Below are 26,606 nucleotides of genomic sequence, written 5' to 3' on the forward strand. Positions count from 1 at the left end.
ACTACTGCACTCTAGCCTGAGCAACAGACCATGACCTCGAAAAGAAGAAAAGAATGAAAGAAAGAAATATTTATTGAGTGCCTGCTGTATTCTAGACACTGCTTAGGTGCTGTGGATACTACAGTGAACAAAACAAAGTCAGAGTCCTCAAGGAGCTGACATTCTAGTAGGTGTGACAGATAAATAAACATATATTGTCAGATGTATCATCAAGTGCTATGAAGAAAAATAGGGTAAAAGGACAAACAGTAATGGGGCAGGAGTGAGGGTGGAGTAGTGTTTTTTCGATGTGAAGGACTGGAAATGCCTCTCTAATAAGTAATATTTGAACAGAATTTGCAAATAAATGAGGAAGGGGCACGTGAAGGTGGTTGGGAGGTAGGGAAGAACATTCTAGCCAGAGGTAGCTGCAAATACAAGGACTTGAAACAGAAACTTGCTTGTGAAGTTTGACAAACACAAGGCAGACATTGTGGCTGGAGAAGAGTAGGTAAGGGGACAGGGGCAGAAGGTGAGGCTGAAAAGTAGACAACAGCAGATCACAGTTTGGATTTCATTCCATGTGTGATGGGAAGTCATTGGCAAGTTTTGAGCAGGGGAGCAACATCTGATTTTTGTTGTTTTTTTTTGTCTGTTTGTTTGTTTTGCTTTTGAGACCGAGCCTTACTCTGTTGCCCAGGCTAGAGTGCTGTGGTATCAGCCTAGCTCACAGCAACCTCACACTCCTGGGCTCAAGCAGTCCTCCTGCCTCAGCCTCCCGAGTAGCTGGGACTACAGGCATGCACCACCATGCCCAGCTAATTTTTTCTATATATATTTTTAGTTGTCCATATACTTTCTTTCTATTTTTTAGTAAAGATGGAGTCTCACTTTTGCTCAGGCTGGTCTCGAACTCCTGAGCTCAAAGGATCCACCTGCCTCGGCCTCCCAGAGTGCTAGGATTACAGGCGTGAGCCACCGTGCCCGGCCCTGATTTTTGTTTTTGAAGAATATTCTGATTCCTGGGTAGAGAATAAATTTTATGAGAGCAAAAAGGGAAGCAGATATACCAATTAGGTGGTATTGCAGTTGCTCAGGCAATACATGATAGTGACATGTTCCAGATGGTAGTGGTGGAAGTAGTGAGGAGAGATCAGATTCCAGATGTATTCTGAAGGTGGAGTAACGAGATTTGCAGAAGGTTCGATGAGGAAGAAAAGAGGAGTTGAGGATGACACTAAGGTTTTTGGCCTGAGCAATTGGGTAAATGGTGATGCATTTTAGTGAGCTGGGGGAGACCAGGGGAAAGAAGGTTGGGAGCGAGTGTGGAATCAGGAGTTCAGTTTTGGATATATGAACTTTGAGATCTTGTTTGCCGTTAATGTGGAGATATCAGACATAATTATCTCATTTAGAAATGAGTGACTAGAGTTCAGGGGAATAATGGGAGCTATGGATATACATTTAGAAATCATCAGCATATTTATGGCATATAAAGTCATGAAACTGGATAATAGTTAACATTTATACAGTCCTTAGCACATTCTAAGCACTTTACCTGTATTAGGCTAATTTAATCTTTACAACTATAGGAAGTTACCCTCCATTTTGTGGGTGAGGAAAGTGAGGCATGGAAAGGTTAAATCGCTTGCCTCCATAACATAACTTATAAGTTACAGAGCTGGGGACTCGTGCAGGCTGTCTGGCTCCATGGTCCACGTTCTTGTCCACTATATTACACTGGCTGAGAGTACCTAGAGAGTGAGTGTAGATACTGAAAGGGCCTGACCTGGGACACTCTAGCATCTAGAGGGTTAAGATGAGGAGGAAGATCTCTGTGAAGGAGTAGCTAGGGTAGTATGAAAGTCAGGAGAGGAGGGTGTCCTGTAAGATAAGTGAAGAAAGTGTTTGGAGAAGGAAGGTATGATTGGATGTGACAAGTGCTGCTAAGTAGTCAAGGAAGATGAAGGCCAAGTCTTGACCATTGGATTTGACTGCATGATGAGTTTTGGTAACCTTGATGAGAGCAGTTTCAGTGGACTCATGGGCATTAGACTGGAGGGGAGCCAAGGGAAAAGGAGAGCAGAGGAAGTATTAATTCATTGAATCCTCACAATTGCTAGTAACTCTGAGGTAGGTACTGTTATCTTCTTCATTTTACAGGTGAGGAAACTGAGATGCTAGATGTTGCATAGCTGGAAAGAGGCTGGCTAACTGCTCATTGGCAAACCCTTGACACTACCCTCTGGGATTGAATTAATCACAATCTAAGGCTGAGTTAGGTGATATCTGTTAAAATAATCAACACAATAGCCTTATATTAAAAAAAGCAAAAACAGGTGCCACTTTTAAAGGGACTATGGCAGGCTGGAGTGTGTCCAGGGGAGAGCACATGGAAGGCCACATGAGGAACCTTCTATGAAGCTGCGCATGTTCTGTTTGGTATAAAGGAGACTCCGGTGTGGCTGGCACCACCTGCCCTGGTGATAGTGACTCAGAGACTTTGGTTAAGTTCTGTAGGGCAGACTAGGATCCACATAAGAGAAGTAGCAGGTAGCCAGTTTGACCTTCATAACAAACTGGAGCTGTTTTAACTTTGGAATGGGCCTCTCTATTAGTGGTAGTAGTCAGTGCTAATTAACATTTTGTTGAGCACTGATTACATGCTAAGTCCTTACTGTGTGTCAAATACTTTTCATTTATTAGTTCACTGAAGCCTCACAAATGCCCTGTGAGGTTGGTACTGTTATCACCCCCTATTTACAAATGAGGAAACTGAGGTTAAGATACTTACCCTAGGTGACTGCTAGTAAGTGGTAGAGCCTGTGTAACCCTGATAGGTCTCTGCCTCAAAGAATGTGCATTTATTTAGACACCGTGCAATACCACCTCTCTTCAAACAAGATACTGACTATCTGTCGGGGATACTATAGAGGAATCTCTGGCATCAGCTAGCAGGTATAACCAAATGACTTATAAGGATTGTTCTACAACAAAAATTCTATAACTTCAAGAGTTATGTTGTTTTAGATCCAAAGGGAGAGGGAGGAAGGGAAGTAGAATCCTACTTAGAACCTAAATCTGAAACCTGAACTGTAGCAACTATCCTCAGCAGAATTTTCCTGAGACTTAGTGTGGTTGGTTTTGTTTGTGTGCCTGTATATGTACGCATGTGTACAAATGTGCCCATGTCTTGAACCAAAATAGCTTGGAATCTTGAGTAAATTCCTTAATGCAGGGTCGAATTATAATTTCGTTCATCTCGAATTATTTGATTCTCTTTTTAAAACCTAGGCTTAGTGACCTGTAATCCATTTACACCTTTCGTATTGACTTAGATATTTTTATAGATTTAACAGTAGAGTAAATCCAGCTTTGCATATAGGTCATTATTGCCCAGTGAAAGAAATCAAGAGCCCTGGAAGTAGTGTGTATATCACCCATTAATTATATCCCCAGGTCACTGCCAAAAGTTGGCCCTGTGCCCTAATATCAAAATAGGAGCCTCTGAGTATCACACAGAAGGACAAAAATGTTGGATTTCTGTGTGCATGATTTTTATGTAAAAATTATTGGAAAATTAATACAGAGACATTCTCGGGATTTCTGAATTGACTCCAGGAAAATACTTTATTTTGCCTAAGGAGAGATTTTATATAATTGCCTATTTAAAATATACCTAAGAGAACGTTAGACAAAGATTGAGTGTGTCTACTAAGTAAGCATCAACACGGTAACCACATTAGATCCAACCACTAAATCATCTGTGGAAAGAGTAATAGATTATCCTTGGGTGGAGACCATAAGTAATTTTTAAGGTACACAGAAAAGTCTTTGTTTAGATAATATCTTATATCTGATAACATGTGTTCATGAACTTTATTTCATGTGATTCTTTCAAAGATTCTATGAGACATAAATACCTCTTTTTAGAAATATATCAAACTGCATTATGATTGCCTTTACCTGGCACATAAGGCATTCAGGAAGTATTTATGGAACATTTTAAAGAAGAGCAAACTGATGCTCACCAGTGACCTACTCAAAGTCAGAGTCACACAGCTAGTAAGAGCTAGGAATAGAAGCCGGGTCTCCCAAATCCAAGTCCAGATTAAACTAAACTGCTACTTCTACCTTCTTTGCATTTTTCAGTAACAGAAATTCTAGCTGACTTAGCCAAAAAGGAAGTGAATGATGGAAGGATGAAGGCAGCTCACAGAATTGAAGGAAAAGCTAAACTGTCAAACCAGGAGAGTGTCAGGAATCTGGGCAGGAAAGACCAAGGGCAAGGTAGGCTCCATTGTCACAATAGTTAATGGATGGTTCAAACACGGTCCATCCTTGAACACTCTGGTGACCCCTCAAGGTGCCATGAAAGAGTCTCTGATGGATATAGGACTCAGGTAGGCAAATTCCTGGTCAGGGAGGTGGGACCTCATAATTGATAATCACAATTGAAAACAGAATGAGGGAAAATGGTTTCTCAAATGAAATCAAAGAACAAAAGAAGGGAAAGTGGGGGAAAAAAGGGAAAGTGAAGTGTTGCTGGCAAAAAGAGCAGATATCATAGATAAGGGAACTACGTTTTTCTTTTGTTTTTTTTACTTACTGTTACCAGTTTATTATAGAGGCTACAACTGAGAAAGTGCCAAACGGAAGAGAGATGCAGGGCGAGGCTGGGGTGGGGACGCGGAGCCTCCCTGCCATCTCTGGGTGCGCCACCCTCCCAGCATCTCCACGTGTCCGCCAGCCAGAAAGCTCGGGAACTACATTTTTCTAACTGAAAATTGGGACACTTAAGTGAATACGCCTGTAATGCCACTGCTTGTTCTTGTGTTTCTCCTACTAGACTAGGAACTTCTTGAGTGCAGAGACTGTGTTTATTCATTTGTGAATTCTCAATACTTGGTACACGGTACCTGGCACCTAGTAGGTGCTCGGTAGTTATTGCCTAATAAATGAGTGAATGGAGAATCTCTACTGCTGTCCCCATGAAAAACTGGTTACAAGTGCCTCATGGGGTCGACCTCGCTTTTGGAGCCACATAGAGCAGTCTACCTGCTAGCTTGTGGGAGTGAAATCTGAGCAGACCCCTGACAAAAAAAAAAAAGCCGGTGTTTCACTCTAAGCGCATGCTCCTTCTGCTTTGCCAGGCATACTTAATTCTGACTACAAATTAGAATCACCTGGGGCGTTTAACTGAGCCCTGAGCCTGGCCTCAGATTGAATAAATCAAAATCTCCAGGAGCTGTGCCCATGATCATTTTTTTCTTTTAAGGGCTCCCCAGGTGATTCTAAAGTCAGCCAGGATTGAGAACCACTATGCCACACTGTTGCTTTTGTTCAAGATAACTAAATGGGCTTTTAAATGTGTCAGCTGTAAATGATTAAACTTGCAGTATAAATGCTTATTACTGCCACATTGTAATCATATCCACGATGATTTCCACTCAGTCTCTCTCAGTTGGATGTCTTTTAAATAAAAGACTGCAAGTCTTTTACATCTTTTTAAACAAAACTAGCAAACCAAGAACGACATTTGCCAACTGAGGAGAAACAGAGTTGTGAAATTCTGGGGGTGGTATTGCTTTAGTGTGGCAAACAACCACTCCTAAATTATCCCTGTTCAAGTGCTGGGTCTGAGGAAGAATGTCAGCCTATTCTTTATTTTCTCTCTGGCTCTTTTTTTTTTTTTTTTTTTTTTTTAAATCTGCATCTGTGTTCAGGCTGCATTTTCTTAGCAATTGCCACCTTATAAATTCTACCAAATACATAATTTTATACGAACTGTGGTATAAAAAGCAATTTGTTTCTAGCAGGAAGCCTTAGAACTGGATCTAAAGTAAAATACAGTAAATTTTGCCTTAAGGCAGACAGCCCTAGTAGAGAAATGTCACCTCCAAACTTTAAGCCTTCTGGAATAGCCTTCAGTATGTCACATTTAATTTGGTTCATGATGTCAGAGACATTTTAGTCAAGGTTGGAGAAAATACTTGTGAACAAAAGTAGATAAATACTAATTGTTATCTAAGTCAGTGGTTCTCAGCTGCAGGTGATTTTGCCATCCCTCACCCGACCCCCTACCCCCAGACATTTAGCCATGTCTGGAAAGGCTTTTGGTTGTCCCAGCCTGGCAGGGCAGAGGTCGGGGGGGGGGGGGGTTGAGGAGGGTGGGAGGATTTGGAGTGCTACTGGCATCTAGTGCGTAGAGCCCAGGGATACCACTAAATGTTTTATAGTGAACAGGACAGCACCCCACAATAAAGAATTATCCAGCCCAGAATTTCAATAGTGCTGAGGTGGAGACACCTTAAGTAAAGAATTGGAATGAATCCATTTCATCATGGCCCAAAGAATTATCTTCATGCTCCAGGACTATCTGAGCTTCAATTAACAAGGAAGTCTAGTGGCAGCTGAGCACTTGGGGATTGTTTTGTGTTTGGAACCAGTCTATTTCAGCTAGTCATGGTTGATGGTGGGTGCCTTCCTCTTCTTGCCGTCTTTCCATTGTCTGGAGGGGACTGTCTCCACTTGCAGAGACAGGCATTTGCAGGGGCACCTTTTGTAACAATTCTGTATAGGTGTAGTTGTTTTTCAACAGAAACTGCTAATATTAAGGGAATCTGCTAATAATAACTATTATGCACCTAATAATAACACATACTATAGTAATATTTATGTGATATATCCTTCAAAGTGGAATGAATTCAAGTATAAAACCTCATTTCCTGTAATACATTTTTTTAATGCATAAGAATTGAACTTGATAAATAAGCTTGTTTAAAGTGAAAGGACAACCTAACTGGACATTATCACACATTCTTTAAGGTCAAATTAAGTATGAGACTCAAGTTCAATGATTTCCACCTTCCTGACTACATCCTTCTCTCACTTGCCTTCTAGAATAGCCTTTGCCAAATACTAGGGATCATGCTGAGTAAACTAGATTTTCAGTTTCTGCATGTTTTCTAGATAACATCTCCTTTTAAGCATTGGCTTTTTTTTAATGGCATCTGCTGAGATTCCACTCCCTCAAGCTAGCATGCTTGCTAACCAGTCTTTTTTTTTTTTTTTTAAAGCTAGGTTCCCAAAAAAGCCTGTCTTAACAAACCCACTGCTTAGATTACTCACTCTTTTTATTCCGTGGGTGATCACTTCTGTCTGAGGCAACTTTAGTAGTAAGGCAGCTGTTGTGTGTCAGTTGGGACCTCCTGAGACAAGAATTCCCCCTTTGTTTGGAGAGTTAAATGAGCATGTATAACAATTGCTAACACCTATTGGACATTTGCTTTGTGCCAGAAACAGTTCTAAGTGTTTTGTATATATTACCACAACTACAGGAAGGTACTGTTTTTATTCCCAATTTATAGATGAGGAAACTGAGGAGACTGTTAAATAACTTGTCTAAAGAATCAGTGGTAAAGGCCAGACTTATGTTGAGACTGCATGGCTCAGATTACCAGGTTACCCTGCAAGGGAGAACCTAGCACAAGTTCTTAGTCCTGTGTTGATTGCTTTGATATTGGGTCACACTTAATTGAGATTCACTCATCTGCAGTGCAAATCTGACTACACAGTCAAGCTGCTTCCTCATTCTGTCTTGCTTTTCTGAGCTCTGTTGCAGAACAGACTGTTGCTTATCAGTCTCTTTGCACTACAGGTTATGTTTATGTTCTTGTCAAATCTATTTCAAGGAATAAATGTAAAGTACCTCTCTGCTTGCTTATATTGGGCTCTGTTTGACAGATAATTAATTTTAGAAATGGGCACTGCCAGTGGGGTGCTAGATGTGGTTGGTACCAACTTGGGAGCCATTTGAACACTTTCAGGAATTTTGTGAGCTAGTAAACACAGCCATTACTAAAGTTTAAATTATATCAATTTACAGTTAAATAAATTATATTAAAAACAAAGGTAAAACTCTTGGAAACCATTTGGCAGTTTCTTGTTAAACATACACTTACCGTACAACCTAGCAATTGCAATAGGTATTACAGAAATGTTAAAAAAAAAAAAAATAGGAAGGACATGTTTGTTGCCTTTGACAAACAGGAGATTGGTGGTGGCCTTAGAAAGGTTTTGGGAAGGATTTATTTTGGGACCCCTCTAGCCTGTATTCTGTATCTTGGTAGATGGCACAACCATTCATTCAGCTGTCCAAGGCAGAAATCTGAGACTCATTCTTTCCTACTTCCTACATTTAAGTGATCACCAAGACCTATGGGTACTCCCTGTAAATATTTCTCACTTTTCCCCCCTTTGTCCTTCACTTCCATTGCCCGTGTCCATTCACTCTCTTGTCTGAACCACTGCAACAATCTATTCTTCCCCCAACTAATTCAGTCTTCTTTTCCAAGTGATTTTTCTAACATACATATCTAATCATATCAGTTCCATGTTGAAAAAAATTATTTAAAGACCCTCTATTCTTCATACTTGGTGTTTATAACATGGGTTCAATGAATCTGATAAGATAGAATGAAAATTGTCTGTGGGCATGTGCACATGAGCATGCACATGCTGCTTGGGAAAGGCATAGCTCTAATCAGACACTCAGAGGGGACCAGGACCCACGGATGTTTAGTGAGTAATGCCTTTAGTCTAAATACCCTCTCTGCACAAAACTCAGGGTCGTTTGTGAGCTGACTTCTGTCTGCCCATCCAATGCCATCTGCTACCACCCTCTTTCCCCTAGTTGTTTATGACCAGCAATACAGATTTCTTTGTAGCATCCAGAATGTGCCATGTGCTCTCTTTTCCAGGTCTTTGTATAGGCTATTCTCCTTGCCTGGAATGCCATCCCTTTCCTCTGTCTACCTTTTAACTTCAAATCTCACTTAAAGAGCTCTTCTTCTTAGACTCTTTTCTGGAAAACCTCTGTTCCCTCCACTTCCTTTGTGCCTTCTGGTATTCATTATATTTTGTTACAATTGTCAGTTTACAGGTCTATCTCCCCATCTGGTCTATCAACTCCTTGAGGTGTGTGGCTGTGTCTTTTCATTCATGTCTAGCATCTAGCATAGCATCTGTCATGTGGAGTGCACAAATGAAGGGATCGGTCAACTGTAGGACAAATATGTGGCCTTTTCACTCTTAGGTGCTCTTGATCAAACTACAGAATGGATAAAAGAATCTGTAAATGAAGAATTACTTTCTCTTTCTGAGACTGCTTTAACTCTTGGGGCCGAAAATAGCTCCAAGCCAACCCTGAGCCCTACATTGGTGCTAAATAACAGTTACTTGAAACTGTTACAGTGGGATTATCAGAAAAAAGAATTACCAGAGGTGAGTGATTTTTTTTCTTCCCCCAAGTTTTCCAGTATTTTATTTCTTAAGTTCTGACTTTGAATCAGCTGGTTTGTCTGTGTTGCATGTGGTTTAATGACTTCACTAAAATCAGATAAAAATGGGAATTTGGATATGACATTGGTTATTTTACATTTTCATGGTACTGATCTTCCCTTTCTATTTTTACATTTTAAATAAATATGCTAGACACTCATGACAGATGGAGCACGTCTTCAGGAACTGACAGAAAAGCTGAATCAATTGAAAATTATTGCCTGCCTGTCCCTAATTACCAACAACATGGTGGGTGCTATTATAGAAGGTCTGCCTGAGCTTTCTAACAGGTTAAAAAGGATTTCAGCTGTTCTACTTGAAGGCATGAACAAAGAGTAAGTTCCAAATGTATCTATCTGCTCCTCCTTGTATTAAGGCTCTGCATGTATTTCAGAGAACAAGAATAACCTTGGACATTTGGATGTGATATTCAGGACTGTGCTTTAGAGAACTTATCTTACACCTACTTTTTCTAGAATTTCTTTTAATATCTCTGAAGGCTTAGATGTCCATTCATAGGAGGGGAGAGGTGTTTTCCAGGACAAGTGCCAGGATGAGTGTAGTATTTCCACTTATGATGGGTGCGTGCAAGAAATTTTCTTTGACAGTGTTGTGAAAAAAAAGACAAAAACAGAAATCCACCACGCTTGGTATTTTGAGTTGTCCTATCAAAAAGGGCTTTCTAGGTTAAATTGTTCTGAATTCATCATTTTTCTGCAATGAAATGTTTATTGGCTTCACTAACTCACCCTATGAAGTCTTTAGAAGTGGTGATAATTCTGTCCTTCAGAGATGTGACACAAATCCACTGAAGGGTTTTGTTTTTGCTAAATGTATCTCCATTGTTATACCTTCACTGAATGCTAGAATCCCATTTTGATTTTGCAGTTAGATCATCCCATTAGAAATCCCATCCAACTCAGAAAATTCCTCGTCTTTGCCAATGGTCATTTTCATTGGTCTTATGTGAGTTAGCTCCTGCTGGTTCCCCTTTCAGGTGTTTTCAGGGGTGTGTCCTCTTCATTCCTGTTACTGAAGGGAGATGCTCCTATCCTCCCATCCTCCGACCCATTACTCAGCACATAAATTACTTGATAAAAATCCTAAAATATTAAGAGCCAAAAAGAACTCAAGGGGTTACCGAACCCAAACTTCTCATTTTTAGCTGAAGCTTAAAGAGAGAATAGAATTTGCCTTGAGCTGCACAGCTAGAAAAGGGCAAACCAAGGCCCTAGCCCTGATCTGACAATCTCAAGGCCTTGCTCTTTCACCTGATTTTGTTACTCACCTGCCAGGCTCATTTCACATTCCAAGACCCAAGATCTATAGTGAAAAATACTTCTCTGATTTTGCAGTTGTTCTTATCTTAGCATTTCCCTACACTAGGTAACCATTACTTTCCAGAAGCTTTTATTGATTATGTCTTCAGTGAACACCCAGTCCTGCTTAAGGTCAGCAGGCTTTTAGGTCAGACAGACCAGGGTTTAAATCTCAACTCTACTATTATTATGTACACTTAAACAAGTTCCTAAATTGCTCCGAGCCTCACTTCCTCACTTGTAAAAAGGGAATAATAATTGTACCTACCTTGGAGTTGTGAGAACTTAAGAAGATTCATGTGAAGCACTTGGTATAGGTGTCTGGCACATAGTATGTGCTTGATGAATGTTAGCCATTAATAACTATTTACTTGTTAAATCATCCTCTTGATAGTTTTATCTGGTTGTTTATCTGGCTGTTTTATTGTTTTAATTTTTCCCCTATGTTAGGAAATGAATACAGTCAATTCTCAATTATTCTCATTATGGATGGTGTAATAGCATTCATAATATAAAACAGCAGATGATACGAAATAATGAGTAGACCCAGATGTCATTTATATTTGGTTTGATGATGCATCTTGAAAACTAACAAAGTTTTGCCTTCTTTATTGTGAACTAGAAGCCATGGCCTATGCTAAAATTTAATTTTTCCTTTGGCCTAAGAACTCACTGATTAAAAGCAGAAAGAAGCTAGGGTAGTACCTTATAGTGGATAAAAAGTCAAGAGGTAAAAATTTTGCCATAAACAATCTACCTTTGGGTTGTAGAATCCCAAAGGCAGGCCCAGTGTGAGTTTATAACAAATTCCATTCAAGGTATAACACCAAGGATTTATTTCTTATTGCTATTAGTGATGATAATAATGATAAACCATTTTTCTTTTTCTTCATCTGATTAAACATTTACTACATGCCTGAGACAGTCTGATAAGAGCTAATTTAAGCATATAGCAAGTTCAGTGGTAGAACTAGGATTTGAACCCAGGTCCACATGACACCACAGCTTATGTTCCAACTCACTCCATTGCATCTCCTCGTAGCATTGGGCCCTTTTCTCATCCTTTAATTCCCATTTTGCAGGGTTATCTTAAAGACCTTTTCTGGATAGTGAGATATAATTTTTAGTCATCATTCCCTAATAGTGTGGAGCCAACAAATGCCCTTTCTAATTACCTCCTTTTCCTTATCAAATAACCCACTCTATAATTTCTTTTTATAATATTCTGGATCTATATATTTGGGATTATTCATCAGTTACGTGAAAGTAATAATAGAAAGGAGCTTATTATCTTTGGTCATGATCAATCAAGAATTTTAGGTAATATGACCTCTAAATAATTATCTTTGTTGTTTTTGAGTGGTGTTATAGATTTACTGATCAAGCATTGATAAATGAATTGATTCTACCTCATTTTCCAAGTACGTTAAAAAAAATGTATGAATGAATTCACTCAGACCAAAGGATTTATTTTAAGAAATAAATTGGTATTTTTTGTCCCTTTCTGATAGCCCTGCATGTAAGTGGGGTTGCTGACTTATTTTCAGGGACTGCATTTTTTTCCTCTGTTTTTCTATTTAAACACTACCTACACAATTGAGTGGTTTTAGACATTTAAAAATCTGCTACATATGGGGGTTAGTGGTTGGGAGGAGTTACTGTTTTATAAATTCATTCTAATAGAGGTTATTATTATCTGTATAAGAGAAAATTGGTAGACATCTGAAACAAGTTAGTATATTAAAACCCAAAAACCTGATGAACAAAAACTTTCCCTGATGGGATTTCATTTTGTTTTGTAGGACCTTTAACTTGAAGGAAGTCCTGAATTCTATTGGTGTTCAGACTTGTGTTGAGGTTAACAAGACCCTGATGGAAAGAGGTTTACCCACTTTAAATTCTGAGATTCAAGCTAATCTTGTAGGTCAGTTTTCAAGCATTGAAGAGGAGGACAATCCTATCTGGTCCTTGATTGGTGAGTCCCCATGTGTTTTATTGGTTTCTGCTTCAATTCCAATTTACTTTAACTTTCTGGTTTTGACTAATGTTAAATGTCAGTCAAATTTTAGTCTTAAATACTTTACTTGCTTTTGGAAAATAAATATTGAAAATATAGGCCGGCGTGGTGGCTCACGCCTGTAATCCTAGCACTCTGGGAGGCCGAGGTGGGCAGATCGTTTGAGCTCAGGAGTTCGAGACCAGCCTGAGCAAGAGCGAGACCCCATCTCTACTAAAAATAGAAAGAAATTATATGGACAGCTAAAAATATATATAGAAAAAAAAAAATTAGCCGGGCATGGTGGCTCATGCCTGTAGTCCCAGCTACTCGGGAGGCTGAGACAGGAGGATCGCTTGAGCTCAGGAGTTTGAGGTTGCTGTGAGCTAGGCTGACGCCACGGCACTCACTCTAGCCTGGGCAACAGAGTGAGACTCTGTCTCAAAAAAAAAAAAAAAAAAAAAAAAATATCCAGAGATAAACAGTAATTTTAAAAATTTTAATAAAAAAAATAAAAAAAAAAATAAAAAAAGAAAATATAAAGAAATATTGAAAATATAAAGAAATATTAATATTTTTAAAGGTTTGGGACTCTGCTTCTTCTGTGGTATATGTAGTGGGGTAGGAGGATGTTTGAGGGCCCACTATCTTACCTATGCAGCCAATAGATTTTTGTGAAGAAAATAACACCTTGCTGCCAGTAATGTTAAAATCCTAGATCAATGCAACAATTCAAACCAGCTGGCAGTATGTTCACAGAAAGTAGGCATCAGTTCTGCTGTGGGCAAGCCTGAGGGAACTTGGTCAAGCTTAAAGAGACAAAGAGTAAAAAGGCTGTGGAACTGGGATGCATGGTGAGTGGCTCTCTTTGTACCTGTTGGCCATGAAAGTGACTATTTCAGTGTCAAGCTGTGTTGGTGAGTTGGGAAAATGGAGAATGTATCAGTGAGGACTTTTTCTATTATCTGTAACAAAGAACCTAAATTTCTAAAGTAGCTTAAGTAAAAAGGGGACTTATTTTCTCATATATCTGAAAAGACCAGGAGTAGGGCTGGCTGCTGGTACAGCTTAATCAGAGCTCAGACTGTGTCACCAGCACTAGTTTTCCTGCCTTCCTCCTGGCTGACTGCCTTCACAGACAGACTCTTCTCATGGTAGCAAGATGGCTTCAGTCAGCCTACATCTTTCCATATTTAAGTCAAGCAAAAAACAAGGAATCTACCTCCCTGTTAGCTCAGACAATGACCCCAGCATTGAGTCTCATTTGTTCCAGTTGGCCTGACTTTGGGTCATGTTCCATTCTTGAGTCAGTCATGGCAACCAGAGGGGAAGGAACTTAAGCCTGAGATACGTGTTCAATTCCTAGAGCCAAGGTGGAGTCAGCTTTACCTGTAACACCTGATGAGAGTAGGGCGGAGATAGTTACCCCCAAACAAAATCAGAATATTATGGCCATATGAAGGGGGAGTAGCTGGTGTGGCAAAAAGCAATTGTCTACTACAGAGGTTGAGGGATAAAAATTAGGGGAAAAAGAGTATAGAATTAAAATATGCTAACATTCTAGGACTGGTCTACAAGTTTTCAAAGTACAACATTGACTGCTCTAAGAATACAAATACATTTTATTATTTATTTGAGGCTCTCAAAAAAAAAATTTTTTTTTTTTCATCCTTATCCCCGGGGACATGGAATGCTGGCAATCCGGGTTGCACAGACTACCTGAGTGGCTCAAGGCTTCAACTTGGCCCCTACAAAAGAACAGTGCTGGCGTAAATACCATGGTGGGCTGCAGGAGAGGCTGCTGCTGACAGGGGACAATTGATAACAGTAACAAACAAAGCATAACTACAGCCACCTATGACTGAGCCCTTATCTTTATAACATCACGTGCTGACGTACATCTGTCCTCACAACGTGTAGTCTCCAGCTGAACAATTAATACTTGGGAGATTGTGTTCCTAGGAGGAGAAGGGGTAGAATGGGGACTGAGACACTGTCTAGCAGTCTCTGCCACACACTGTTAGTTCCCCACTAGTGTGCAGGCCTCATGAGGACAGGGTGCATGTTTGTTCACTGATACCTCCCTGGACAATGCTGAGCCCATACATGGCATTTAATAAATATTTGTGAAATGGGTGAATGCATGGAGGACTTGGAGAAGTTAAGTAACTCTCTCAAGGTCACATAACTAGCTGGGGGCAGAGTTGGGATTCTTTCTTAGCCTGTCTGACTCCAGAGCTAATCTTCTTAACTACTCTGATGGCCGTTTTGGTCAGAGCTGGAGCCCGGCTGTTTGTTGGCAGAGTGTACTCTGTGCCCTTGCTTTAGATGAGGGAAGTGCTTGCAATGTAAGAAGGGAAAGGGAGGCTGAGGGCCAAGAGATGCCTCTTAAAATCCAGTCAAGCAACTTTCATCCACGCAGCTTTCCCAGTCCAACTTTCCTGTCCTTTTGCAAATTGAAGGCAGTTTTTAACTGTATTCAAAGTACTGTTGCCATAGCAACACTAGTGACTCACTTGAGGGTCTCTCCTTCGACTCTGGAAGCCAAAGACACACCTTTGGCAGGGACTCCATCTGGCTGCTCCTAACTGGACAAACGCTCCTATCACTTTAGTCTTGGCCTCAAAACTAACTCATCCACAGAGGCAAGAGAACTACTTGTTGGCATAATAACAATTTTGAAATGGTTTCATTCTTTAAACTTTCTTGCATGAGAGTGCTTGGACCGTATCTATGATGAATATAGATCTGAGCCCGTAAGAGTCAGGCTATCAGTCTAAAGGGAAATTAGTACTCAGTTAATTCTTAATTTTCTGTCTGCAGAGGAGTTAGACTAAATTAAGCACTTAGATACCTGGGACACAAGAAGAGTTCAGCCAGTGTTAGCCATGGTTTTCCTCCCTGTTGAGGGTACCCAAAGTCTGCTTTCTTTGGTTTTTAGTTGATGTGCTATGTATTTACCAATGGGATTGCAATTCTCAATTCCCACTACAGTTCTTTCTAAAAAGATATTAATAAAGCAGTTTTCTTTCAAATCAATTTTTTTTCAAATAAATACAAAAACCAGGTAAAAATTATTTATGAATTACCTGCTGTGTAGATTATTTGCATGCCTACTGCCATCTACATTTTTAACAAGTACTTTCAGTTGTACAGGTGATACAGGAATAATTTCTCCTTGTTGAAAATCACAGATAAGGCTTAAGTCATCTTTGCCTGCCTTCTCCAGTCCCCATTTCTCCCTGGCTGTTACTGTTTTCAGTTTGGCATTTCATTTCTCCCTGGCTGTTACTGTTTTCAGTTTGGCATTTATCTTTATAGAGCTTTGTCATTCCATTCTTACTTAAATTCCATCAGCATGTGCAATGTACCTGTCACATGCCAGGCCAGGAATATAAAGATAAAAAAGATGTAGCCCTTACCCTCAGAGAGTCTACTGTCTAAGAAATGGGGGAGTGGGGGACACATTCTCAACTGGCAATAACATGGCTAGGGAAAGCCACAGAAAGCAGGTAACGTTAGGCTTGGCATTGAAGGATTCCTCTGATTCTGGGCAGAGATGAGATGATGTGAGATGGAAGGGCATTCTAGTAAGACGTAGACATTGGACATTGGAAACTTTGAGATCTAGGTTGTATCTGGCTGGAATGTGTGATTTTAGGGAGAAATGTTTAGAGATAAGAGTTTCAATAATATCATAGTTCATATTCAGTGGAGTGTATTCTCCTTAGTAAACCTTTGACTTGTGAGGTTTCTGCCTCCAAAGCCAGCGAAAGCCCTTGGAGCAGCCTGAGTTATAGCAGGTTTGGTTTGTCCAGTACTAGTTGTCCTAATTAAATATGCATTTGCATACTTTTGTGCAGTAGTCTCAGATACATGAAGCAGTAAAGCAGGAAGGGGAGAAGGTGGCAAACTGCAGTGCTAGTTGGGGGAGGAACCAGAAATTTGGATTTCTGTGTGAAATCCCCTGATTTTAAATGGCTTCTGTTTTTACAAAAACACCACATGGCCAGACTGGCAGTGCCAGTTTACAAACTCAGCTTTCGTGTATGTAACTTACAATCATGGACATTAAAGATTGACTTCTGTAAAAGATGCTCCCCTCCAAGTGCTCTCTACATTTTTTTTATCAGTCAGGTATTGCTGCATAACAAGTACCCCAAAACTCCATAGCTTAAAAAAATAAGCATTTATTATTACTCAGAAGTTTGTGGGGCAACTTGGTAGTTCTTTTGGTCTTGCTAGACTCACTAATGCATTTGTGGGCACCTGTGGCTCAGATTGGTAGCTCTGCTGATCCTGGCTGGACTCTCTGAAGTGTTTGGGATATGGTTGGCTATAGGCCAGTCTAAGATGGCCTCAGATGAAACAGTTGGGTTTCCCTTCACTTGGTCTCTCATCCTCTAGCAAGCCCAAGATTGTTCTCAGGTCAGTGGTAGGTTGAGAGTGAACATAAACCATGCTTCTTGAGGTTTATGCATGGAACTGGCACCCTGGCATTTCCACTGGATTCTGTAATGGCAAGCAAGTCTTAAGGCCAGCCCAGATTCAAGGGATGGGGAAACACACTCTAGCCTTTGATAGGAGGAACTGCAAAAACCTTTCAAAGGGCATGGATACACGGAGGGGTAAAGAATTGGGAACACTATTGCAGTCAGCCTACTAAAATTGTTCTGTCTTTTTTTTTTTTAAATAGATACTTTAATAATGTGACAGATAAATATATCTTTTTTTCCCCCTTCAGATAAACGAATTCAACTATACATGAAAAGCCTACTTTGTCTTCCAATCCCTCAAAAATGCATGCCTCCCATGCCAGGAGGCCTTGCTGTCATCCAGCAGGAGCTAGAAGCCCTAGGCTCTCAATATGCAAACATTGTGAATCTCAACAAACAAGTGTATGGACCATTTTATGCAAATATACTTCGAAAGCTGCTCTTCAGGGAGGAAACCATGGGGAAAGTAGATGCTTCGCCTCCTACTAACTAAAGTGGAACTGACATTGGATAAGAGATTGGAAATCCAACACTTTGGTACCCAGTCCATTTCCACTGATGGCATTATAGACACGGCACATTCTCAGTACTGTCCGTGGTGCAGTGTTAGCCCAAATGTGTGTAATCTGGTAATATTAGCATTACAGAAGACACACTGCATAGACTAGAACTAGATCCTATTTGTGCATTATTTTCAAGTTTAAAATAGATGTTTGTAATGAACAGAAAGCAATTTGTAATTAATTATATTACCTATATAATACCTGTAAATGTTTTCTTAAGCATTTATATTTGGCTTATTCATGCAAGCCATAAGGAGTTGTTTTTCTTACTTGTTATTATCAAATCTGAGGATTTTTAATTTTGGTACAACTCCTTAAAGGTTTGAAAATTGTGAGAATAACCAAGGGAATTGATGTTCTGAATAAATGATGTGAAGTAAACATAAGTTACATTTTATTAACGTGTAATAGAAACTTACATAGTAAATCTTCAAATTCCACAAATGTACCAAATCACATTTATAATGCCAATTGTCAGTATTTATTTAGATTTTAAATGTATTAAGTACATTTTAATGCTATATACAAATTTTAGATAAAACCTTTGTTTAGTGAAAATAGAAACAAATCCCTTCTAAAATTTTATTCTAGAGGTTGGCTTCTTTTTACAAATTAACCTGCTCTCTGGAGAAAACCAATTTTTGCACAAATCTCTTAGTGAATGTCCTTGCATTTCTCAGGCCATTGATAAGGTTTATATAAAATTTTAATATTTTTATGTAAGGCAGGACTGGTTTGAATTGGTTTACTTGTAAGAAGGAGAAGGGAAGTTAACAATAAAATAAAATCTCATTCTCCATGAAGTTCACATCTAAGAAAGAAACATTTGAACTTTGATCTTCTTACCCAAGTAACTTAGCTAGCAAATGTCTTTTGTGCTGATTAAATCCTTACCATGTTGTGATTAAGATGGTCTTCTAAGTATCATTATCATTTGCCATTCTTGGCACTAAAGCAAACCTTGGAAGCCTGGGCACTAGTTGTCACTGGGATTTTAGAGAAATCTGCTTATCCTGGAATTACATACTCCTTTTGGAGTGTTGAGGGAAGCATTATAGTTGAGGTCACTCTGTCTAAAAAGTGCTTTGTATAAAATACATTTTTTATTATTTCTAAGGACTCAATGGAACCTTAGTAATTTATTGAGGAAGAGTAGGTAGGAGTATTCCTTTCTTCCTCAAGCTCCTTTTTCTCACCTCAACCTTCACCATTATAGTGTGACTTCATTATTTTATAAAGTTCTAGGAAATGATTGAATAAATTATCTCCAATCTTTGCATTTTGGGGGATCTGCCAAAATTTGAGGAAATTCTGAAGGTCAAGTTTTTTTCCACAATACCCAATATGTAAATCAGCCATTCTCTCCATTTAAGCAGCTGTGAGTAAGTGGAATTTTACTGAAGAGTACATGGTCTTAGCCATTTTTTTCTCTTCCTACAATCTCGTTCTGCCCATGTTTTCCTGTGCTTAGAAACCATAAGGTGCTGAAGACTTTGGATTTCGTTTTCTCTTAAGCTGAAGTAGTTTTCAGCTGTGCTCACTTTGGGGCATGGGTTGGTGGGTTTCTGACAGTAGAAAGTTAATATGTAGTGTGATTTTTTTTGTTGTTGCTGAGGTGAACTGTGTACTTAACAGGCGGCATACTTTTTTATTACCAGATTGGAATCCAGCTGATATTCTTTTATATACTTGATTATACTGCTGTTGCCAATAGGACAACAATATACAAACATTTTTAAAAGCACATTTAAAAGGAAGGGCATTCTGCTTTTTTTTTTCTTAAGTGGCAAAGTAAATCTCAATGTCTCAAGCCTGAATTTAGGCAGCTACATTTATTAAGATTTTTTAATCATATCTGTTAGCATGTTTATTTGGTTTTTACTTAAATGTTTACCGCTACTTTTAAGGTTTTCCTAATGTGGTCTTGTTTTGCAACATAAATTTTATTAAACACCATATATACATTTTCATTCTTCTACTGCTAAAACATGTATTGTGTGCACTTACTAAATTTTAAAACATTAAAAATTATTTCAAGATAGCCAGTGTCTCTTTTTTAACCACCTTTGGGTAGTTGGGGCTGAAATATTGGACAGTCTTTATTGTAGTTGTTCTAGAATGATTCTTGTGCTGATCGTCAGAGCCTTACAGACATCAGGTCATATTCATTGATTCCGTGAATTAACAAACACCTATTAAGCATCTATTATGTGCCAAGAAATATTCTAGTTGTTGTGATGCACAAATGCTTAGACAGAGACACTGTCCTCAAGAAGTTTATAATCTAGTGAGAGGGACAAACTTGTGAATAATTACAACAAAGTGGAATAAGGGTACAAAATAAGTATGCATAGTGCTAGAGAAAAAACTGTCAAACTCTATTTCATGGAGAAGATAATTCTTGAGCTAAAACATGAAGGATACATAAGAACTTGCCAAGAAAGGGAAACGCACAGTAAGTACAATGGATGGAGAAATGGTGAGCCCAGGGACCAGCATAAGGTAGAAGAGTGTGGTGGGGGAGGGGTCTGCCAGCTGAGTGCCATTCTTGGCCTCTTTAAAAAAAAAAAAAAAAGGTAGAGTTGAAACAAGAAAGGTATAAAGGTTCTTGGATGCCATGCTAAAATTTGTGGGTTTTTTTAACCCCTAAATGGGATAATTATTAAATCTTGTGAAATAGATAAAAAATGTGTGTTTTGGAAAGATTGCCCTGGCAAAGAGCACTTGTTGGTGCTATAATGTTTCTATGTGTGTATACATTGCATACATGCACTCACATGAACATATGATACAAGCAATAGAAATGGACTCCAGTTAACTGAAGCAGAAAAGGAGTTTAATTGGATAAGTATTAAGTACCTCACAGAATCTAATCAGAGGAACCAGGCTTGGAAACTGGGTAGGAACAAGGCGATGAAAGCTGCAGGAATCCAGCCAAGCTGGATTCAGTGTTGTGGCTTCAGAGATTGATTTTTCAACTGTCTTTGCTTCTTTACCTCATTTTCTTAAGATTTAAAATCTCAGATATCAGCATTCAGTTGTGAGTCTAGGTCAAGTGTCCAGGCTCTAATTTGCAGGGGATGGAATGAGAGAATAGCTCCTTACACTCCTGTGGTCCCACCAAAGTCATCTAATTAGGGATTTCTCCCAAATAGCAAGAGTATGCTGAGGAGCAGAAAAACAAATCCACTATAATAAACATTTTTGAGGTCTTTAAGACTTGAATATGAGACATGTGTGAGGAGAACACCCAAACCAGCAAGAGAATGATACAAAAGATGATTTAAGGAAGGGAATAGTTAAATGAAGTCAACCTTTATTAGTGTGTGTAGATGAACTGCTGAACAAACAGCCCACAAATCTCAGTGGCCTCAGTATAAACTCATTTCTCATAGTTCAAAGGACGAAGGGGTGGAGTGTGGGGGGCTGCTCCATTCAACCATCCAGAGACCCAACTTCCAACCATCTTCTAGATATTCAGTCCATTCACTCAGCTGGTAAGGAAAGAAAAGGATTGCCTGTTTCCACTCATGTTCCATTGGCCAGAATTCAATCATGTAGCCTCATCTTACTGCAAGGAGGCTGGAAAATGTGCCCGGGAGAAAGAGGTTGGCATAGATATTGGTAAACATTAGGAGTTTCCACCTCAGATCCCTCCACCTGTCTTGAACAAGCAACAGTGAACCTACTCTTCATGAAGATAGGTTTAAAATCATGTGCCTGCTCTGATATTTTGGTGGTGACTCCCTAGAGCTGTTGAGACGATTTAGAAGCCAGACCCAGGATAATCAATAAAGAGTTCTGTGGTTGCTTGACAAAGTATGCCACAGACATGGGGAGAGCCACTTTTTGTGCAACATATTTTTACTTCTCTCTTGCATCTCTCTCAAAACTAAAGTTCAGCCTGTTCTAAATATGGGGATGTTAAGTTCCAAAATGTTCTACTCATTGTTTAGTAAAAGTAGCGTGGGACTGACAGTCCCAAGAACTGAGCTTAAATTTACTTCTACAACTTAATAGCTATATGAACTCAAGCCAGTCTTTTAGTCTCCATGAACCTCAGTTTTCTACCCTACCTACCTACCCTACCACCTGCCTACCTTGCAGAGATATTGTGAGAATCAAATGAGAGATGTTTGAAATTGTCTGCACACTCTGAAGCATAATGTAGCCAGAGTACATTATAATAACTGTAATTTATGAGTCTTAAATCTCTTTCAAGCTTCAAGGGGTTTTAGTATTTTGAGATGTGATGATCAAGTACTTAAGTACGTAAGAACAAAAATTGTCCTGTCTCCTCAGAACCATGGTTCATTAAGCCCAATATTGTCATTGGCAGAGAAACTCAAGGGCATAGGGAAGGCTGCAGTTACTGTTCTTGATGTCAGCTTCAGAGGACAGTGACAAAACCCAACATGTTCTAATTTCATTTAGTAATCATTTATGACCTTATCCTCCATGATTTAATCTAATCTTTCAAAAATATATTTATATTATTAACATGTGCCCTTTTGTTCTCTATTTTTGGAGTGAAACTTTTTTTTTTCATTTCTAAGCTTACCATGTTAGTCTCTTTCAGATTTCAACAGAAAGGAACATAGGTGTTTATTGTAAGACTTTATGAAAAAGAAAGGAAACCTAAGAATTTGTCTCAGCAGCTGCACTTGCAGGCATGGTGAACCTGAATATAATAAAATAGCCACTGAGCTCTTACCTTATGGCAGGGCCCACCCTGTGCACTTTATATAAATTATCTCACATAACTGCACAGCATCCTGTGAGGCAGGCTCTATCATTATTTCCATATGTGCAAAATGAGACTCAGGCTAAGGAAGCTGCCCAAGGTCACAGGGCTGGTACGTATATTTGAACCTGAGGAGTCTAACCCTGGAATGTGTGCTCTTAACTACTTACTGTATTGGCTCCTTAGGTCATCCAATCAAAAGTATTTTTCACTGTTGTGTTGTTACCAAATGCTGACTTGGCATTTACTTCTCAGGTTTTGTTCTGCTCTCCTTTCTGATGTGTCGTGATTAAAAATACCCCAAGAGAAAGAATATGATTGTTTACTTGCCACTAATCAGTATGGACACCCCTCTCCCCCACACATTGGATAGGGCTCTCATGATAAGCTACATCAGCTCCCTTACATCCAGCCTACATGGCTGTCTTGGGCGGGTACCTGGTCCTATTGGTTTTGACAGGATAGTAAGATCATACCACACAAAGCAAGGCTTTTCAGAGAAAGTTCTGTGGGTATGGCAGGCAGCTGAAGGTTTTTGGACTATATGGGCTTGCTCAAAATGCAGAATGTTCTCTGATTACAGTACCTAGAGACTTCTGTCCCTGTTCACCCTCACCTTGCTGTTTTACGAAATAACTTCGACTCTCCCTCTGCCCTTGCCTTTTCAGACTGAAGAGTCTTACTCTTTCTCTGATGTTGTTTCTGGTCTTCTCTGGTTCTGCTATCAATTTACTCAGGTATAGCAATCAGAACCATACTTTTTTTTCTTTTCCAGTCTGAATGCACCAAGGTTTTAAGAATAGAAAAGGTTTTTCCTTTGTTTCTAGCATCTTCATGTTGAAGCCTCTCAGAATAAAATCTAATTTCTTTAACATGGCATAAGGGCCCAAAATGGCCCAGCTCCAGTGGATCTTTCTAGTGTCACCTACAGACATTTCCCCCAGCCCTATGTGAGAACCACACTCAATTGTCAGAAGTGGTATAACGAACTCAAAAGCCCTCATGCCATTGCTCAGGCTGTTTCTCGCTGCTTGAAATGTCTTCCGTTAACCCATGCTTTCAGTGTGGTATTATGATATGGTGGTTAAAAACATGGATTCTGGGGTCAAATAATTATGGATTTAAATTCCAACTCTACTTGTGCAAATTTGTTAAGCCTGTGAGCCATAGTCTCCTCACCTGTCAAGTGGGGATAATCATACTTATTCCCCAGGGGGGTGATCATTCAGTTAAAGAATGCACATGAAGTGGTTATTCCAATGCCTGACAAAGAGTAAACACTCAGGAAATGGAAGCTCTCCCTAATATTTCAGGGCCCAGCTTGGACACCTCTGCCTTTCCCTTTCCCTTGATCTCCCTTAACCAATTCTCCCTGTTCCCCCACCCCTGCCCCACAGCATTGGTCAATTTCTCATCTGGCAACCACAACACTTTATAGATTAGTGATGGGATTAGTATTCCAGGATGTTAATCATTTTCCCTCTGGGATCTCCTTTCCCTAATTTCCCAGCCCTCTATTCAAACCCCCAATCTTTTTGTATTAATATCTCAGGAAAAGAGGGTGTGACAGCAGAAAAGAGAGGAATCATGAGACTGTTCTTGGCTTTTTGGTTTCAAAAATCCAGCCCCTTAGGGGATCAGAAAGAAGTCATAGATTTGACCTGGGGTGCAAGTGTAATACAGGAAGGATTGTGGAAGTTGTGGTCTAAGAGCTGACACCACTCAGCATCAGCCAATTGTTGCCATGTAGAACTTTGGGACCACTGCTACCAGAGGCTTCTACTTTACAATAGAAACTAAAAAAAAAAAAAAAAAGAAAGAAAAAAGAAAAATCAGATTAAAAAATGTGACTATAACATCAAACTTATTATCATCCATTGCATTTTTTTCTTTCAAAATATTTACTCAACAAAAATTTATTCAGGACAAATGATGGGTTAGAACCTGGGGATACAAACAAGACAGTTCCTATTCTAGGGGCTTACAGTCTGAAGGAGAATTAGATACATAAACACAGGATTATGGTATTGAGTGATAATTCTTAGGTTAGAGTAGTGATTTCCAAAGTGTGATCACTGGACCAGCAGCAGCAGCTGAGAACTTAGAAATGCAAATTTGTAGGCACCAGCCTACCAATCAGAAAGCTGAGATTGTTTTAATATGGGCTCCAAATGATTCTGACACATGCCAAAGTTGGAGAACTTGACCTCCCTGTATAAGCTCATTTTAAGTTAGGGAGACCAGCCCTTTGTCTTCTGTCCGCTGTGTTTTTAAAAACTCTACTCACGGTGGTTTTTAAAAATCTATTCAGAAAATCTTAAATTTTTCATGGAGTCATTAAACCATGCTTGGAATTATATTATAAAATCCTTTATATTTTCTGATTATGTTGCAGTCCTTGAAGGCCTTCACCATCTATGTTATGAATATATTCACTTACATTTTCTTCTAAGGTTTTGTTAACATTTAAATATTTAATCCACATAAGATTTACTTAGATGTACTTTTCCCCCTAAAATCACTATTCAGCTGTTCTAACATCATTTACTGAATAGGCTCTCTTTCCCTTACTAATTTAAATGTCATCTTTTCATACCAAATTTCTCCATATGCTGGTATTTACTCCTAGATCTTCCATCTATTAATAGTACTTTGAGAATTTAACAATTGCTGTCCAGTTATGTCCTACTCTCTAGTGCTAATTCCTCCCCCCCCCAACCCTTATGGCTATTTGGATGGTCGTATACCATTCCATCACATGCATGTGCCATCATTTCTTTTACCGATTCCCTATCACTACGCATTTGGGAAGTTTCCCGCGTTTCCATACTACACAACGCATATCGTTTCGGACTGACTCGAACACTCTGCCTCAGTGGTTCAAGTTATGCAAATTATCCGTTTACATTTTTCTTCGAATTACTTTTAAAATTACAACCACTATGTTTTGTTGGTCTCAATTATGAGAGAATCGACAAACCTGTCAGCCGCGGTTTAGTATTACCCAGGCCAGACCTCCAAACTACACCAAGGGGCGGAGTTTCCCGGCACCGCTCGGCCACATCCGGGTTCCACTGTCGGTTCCGGGGGCAGACGGAACCTTATTGTCGCACCTCCATCTAACACGCGCAGCGGGGACAGTTTAGGCCTCTGCGCACCGCTCTCCACGAGTGCTGCGGCTTGCTTGGGGCAGCGAAGGCGGGCGTGGAGAATCTGTTTTTTCTTCTGTCGTGAGCGGCATGGACGTGCTCGCGGAGGAGTTTGGAAACCTAACCCCGGAACAGCTGGCTGCGCCCATCCCGACTGTAGAGGTAAGTGCCTGGCACGCGGGGAGCGGAAGGGGCTGGGATGCATTCTGAGGAGGCGTTACCCCTTGTGCTCGGGCCCCCAAGCGGGGCCATTTCTGCGCATGCTCGAGCTTCCGCGCATGCTCAGAGCTCCGCTACTGCTAGTCTTTTCTCGAGGCGTGAGCGTGGCGGGGCTGAGCCTGTAGAAGCTGTCAGCTGCTGTGGGGGCCGAGGACTCCTCAGATGGCGCTGGGATTGGGACTCTTCCAGTGTGGGTGTGCGGCGGGTGAATTGGCCCTAGCACCCACCTTGGGCGACGTATCGCACCTTTAAAGGCTTAAAAAGGACAGTGAGGTCTAGGGAGCTTAGGCCACTTTGATGAGGTACCACAGCTGTCTGTGGTGGTAAAACCAAATCGTCTGAATCTTAGGCTGATAATCTTGTCTTTTAACCCGAAGTTCAAGTTTGGGCTACAGGGGTGTTTTAAACGCCCTGAATGTTTACTCAAAAAATTGTGTGTTTCTTGAGGAGGAGGGGGGCTCCGTAGCTTTCATCCGATTTTCAGAAGTTGAAGATAACAACTGCCCTTCAGTAAGCTGCCCAATGAAGTGCAGCTGTTGACACACTTTGTTTTCTGGAAAGGCATGTATTATAATCTCTCTGAGCCTCAAAATCTTCATTGGCATGGAATGGGGAAGTGGAGAAATGGGGCTGGGGAAGACAGTCAAGGGAGGAATTTCAGGTAGAGGGCACAGGATACTGGAAACCCCCTCGGCAAGACCATCTGATGTTTTTGAGGAACTAAAGTAAATCCAGTAGTACTAGAGTGAAGAAAAATAGAGGAGGAGAGATAAAAGATGAAGAACAGATAAGGGTCCTG

The 26,606-nt window shown here is 39.9% G+C and overlaps 2 protein-coding genes across 2 annotated transcripts in view; both read left to right on the top strand.

Annotated features, from left to right (window-relative positions):
* TCP11L2 (t-complex 11 like 2) overlaps nt 1-18,081 on the top strand; it is a 36,439-nt gene extending 18,358 nt beyond the window's left edge. The window contains exons 7-10 of the mRNA XM_069490365.1: nt 9,077-9,264; nt 9,475-9,656; nt 12,443-12,615; nt 17,381-18,081. Of these exons, the coding sequence (XP_069346466.1) occupies nt 9,077-9,264; nt 9,475-9,656; nt 12,443-12,615; nt 17,381-17,625 (788 nt within the window). The 3' untranslated portion in view covers nt 17,626-18,081. The remainder of the gene's footprint in view (nt 1-9,076; nt 9,265-9,474; nt 9,657-12,442; nt 12,616-17,380) is intronic.
* A 7,368-nt stretch (nt 18,082-25,449) lies between these two features.
* Nucleotides 25,450-26,606, top strand: part of POLR3B (RNA polymerase III subunit B) — a 119,264-nt gene continuing 118,107 nt past the window's right edge. Inside the window, exon 1 of the mRNA XM_069489583.1 lies at nt 25,450-25,750. Within this exon, the coding sequence (XP_069345684.1) occupies nt 25,679-25,750 (72 nt within the window). The 5' untranslated portion in view covers nt 25,450-25,678. The remainder of the gene's footprint in view (nt 25,751-26,606) is intronic.

This window comes from Eulemur rufifrons, chromosome 16, assembly GCF_041146395.1.
Source record: "Eulemur rufifrons isolate Redbay chromosome 16, OSU_ERuf_1, whole genome shotgun sequence".
Lineage (NCBI taxonomy): Eukaryota > Metazoa > Chordata > Mammalia > Primates > Lemuridae > Eulemur > Eulemur rufifrons.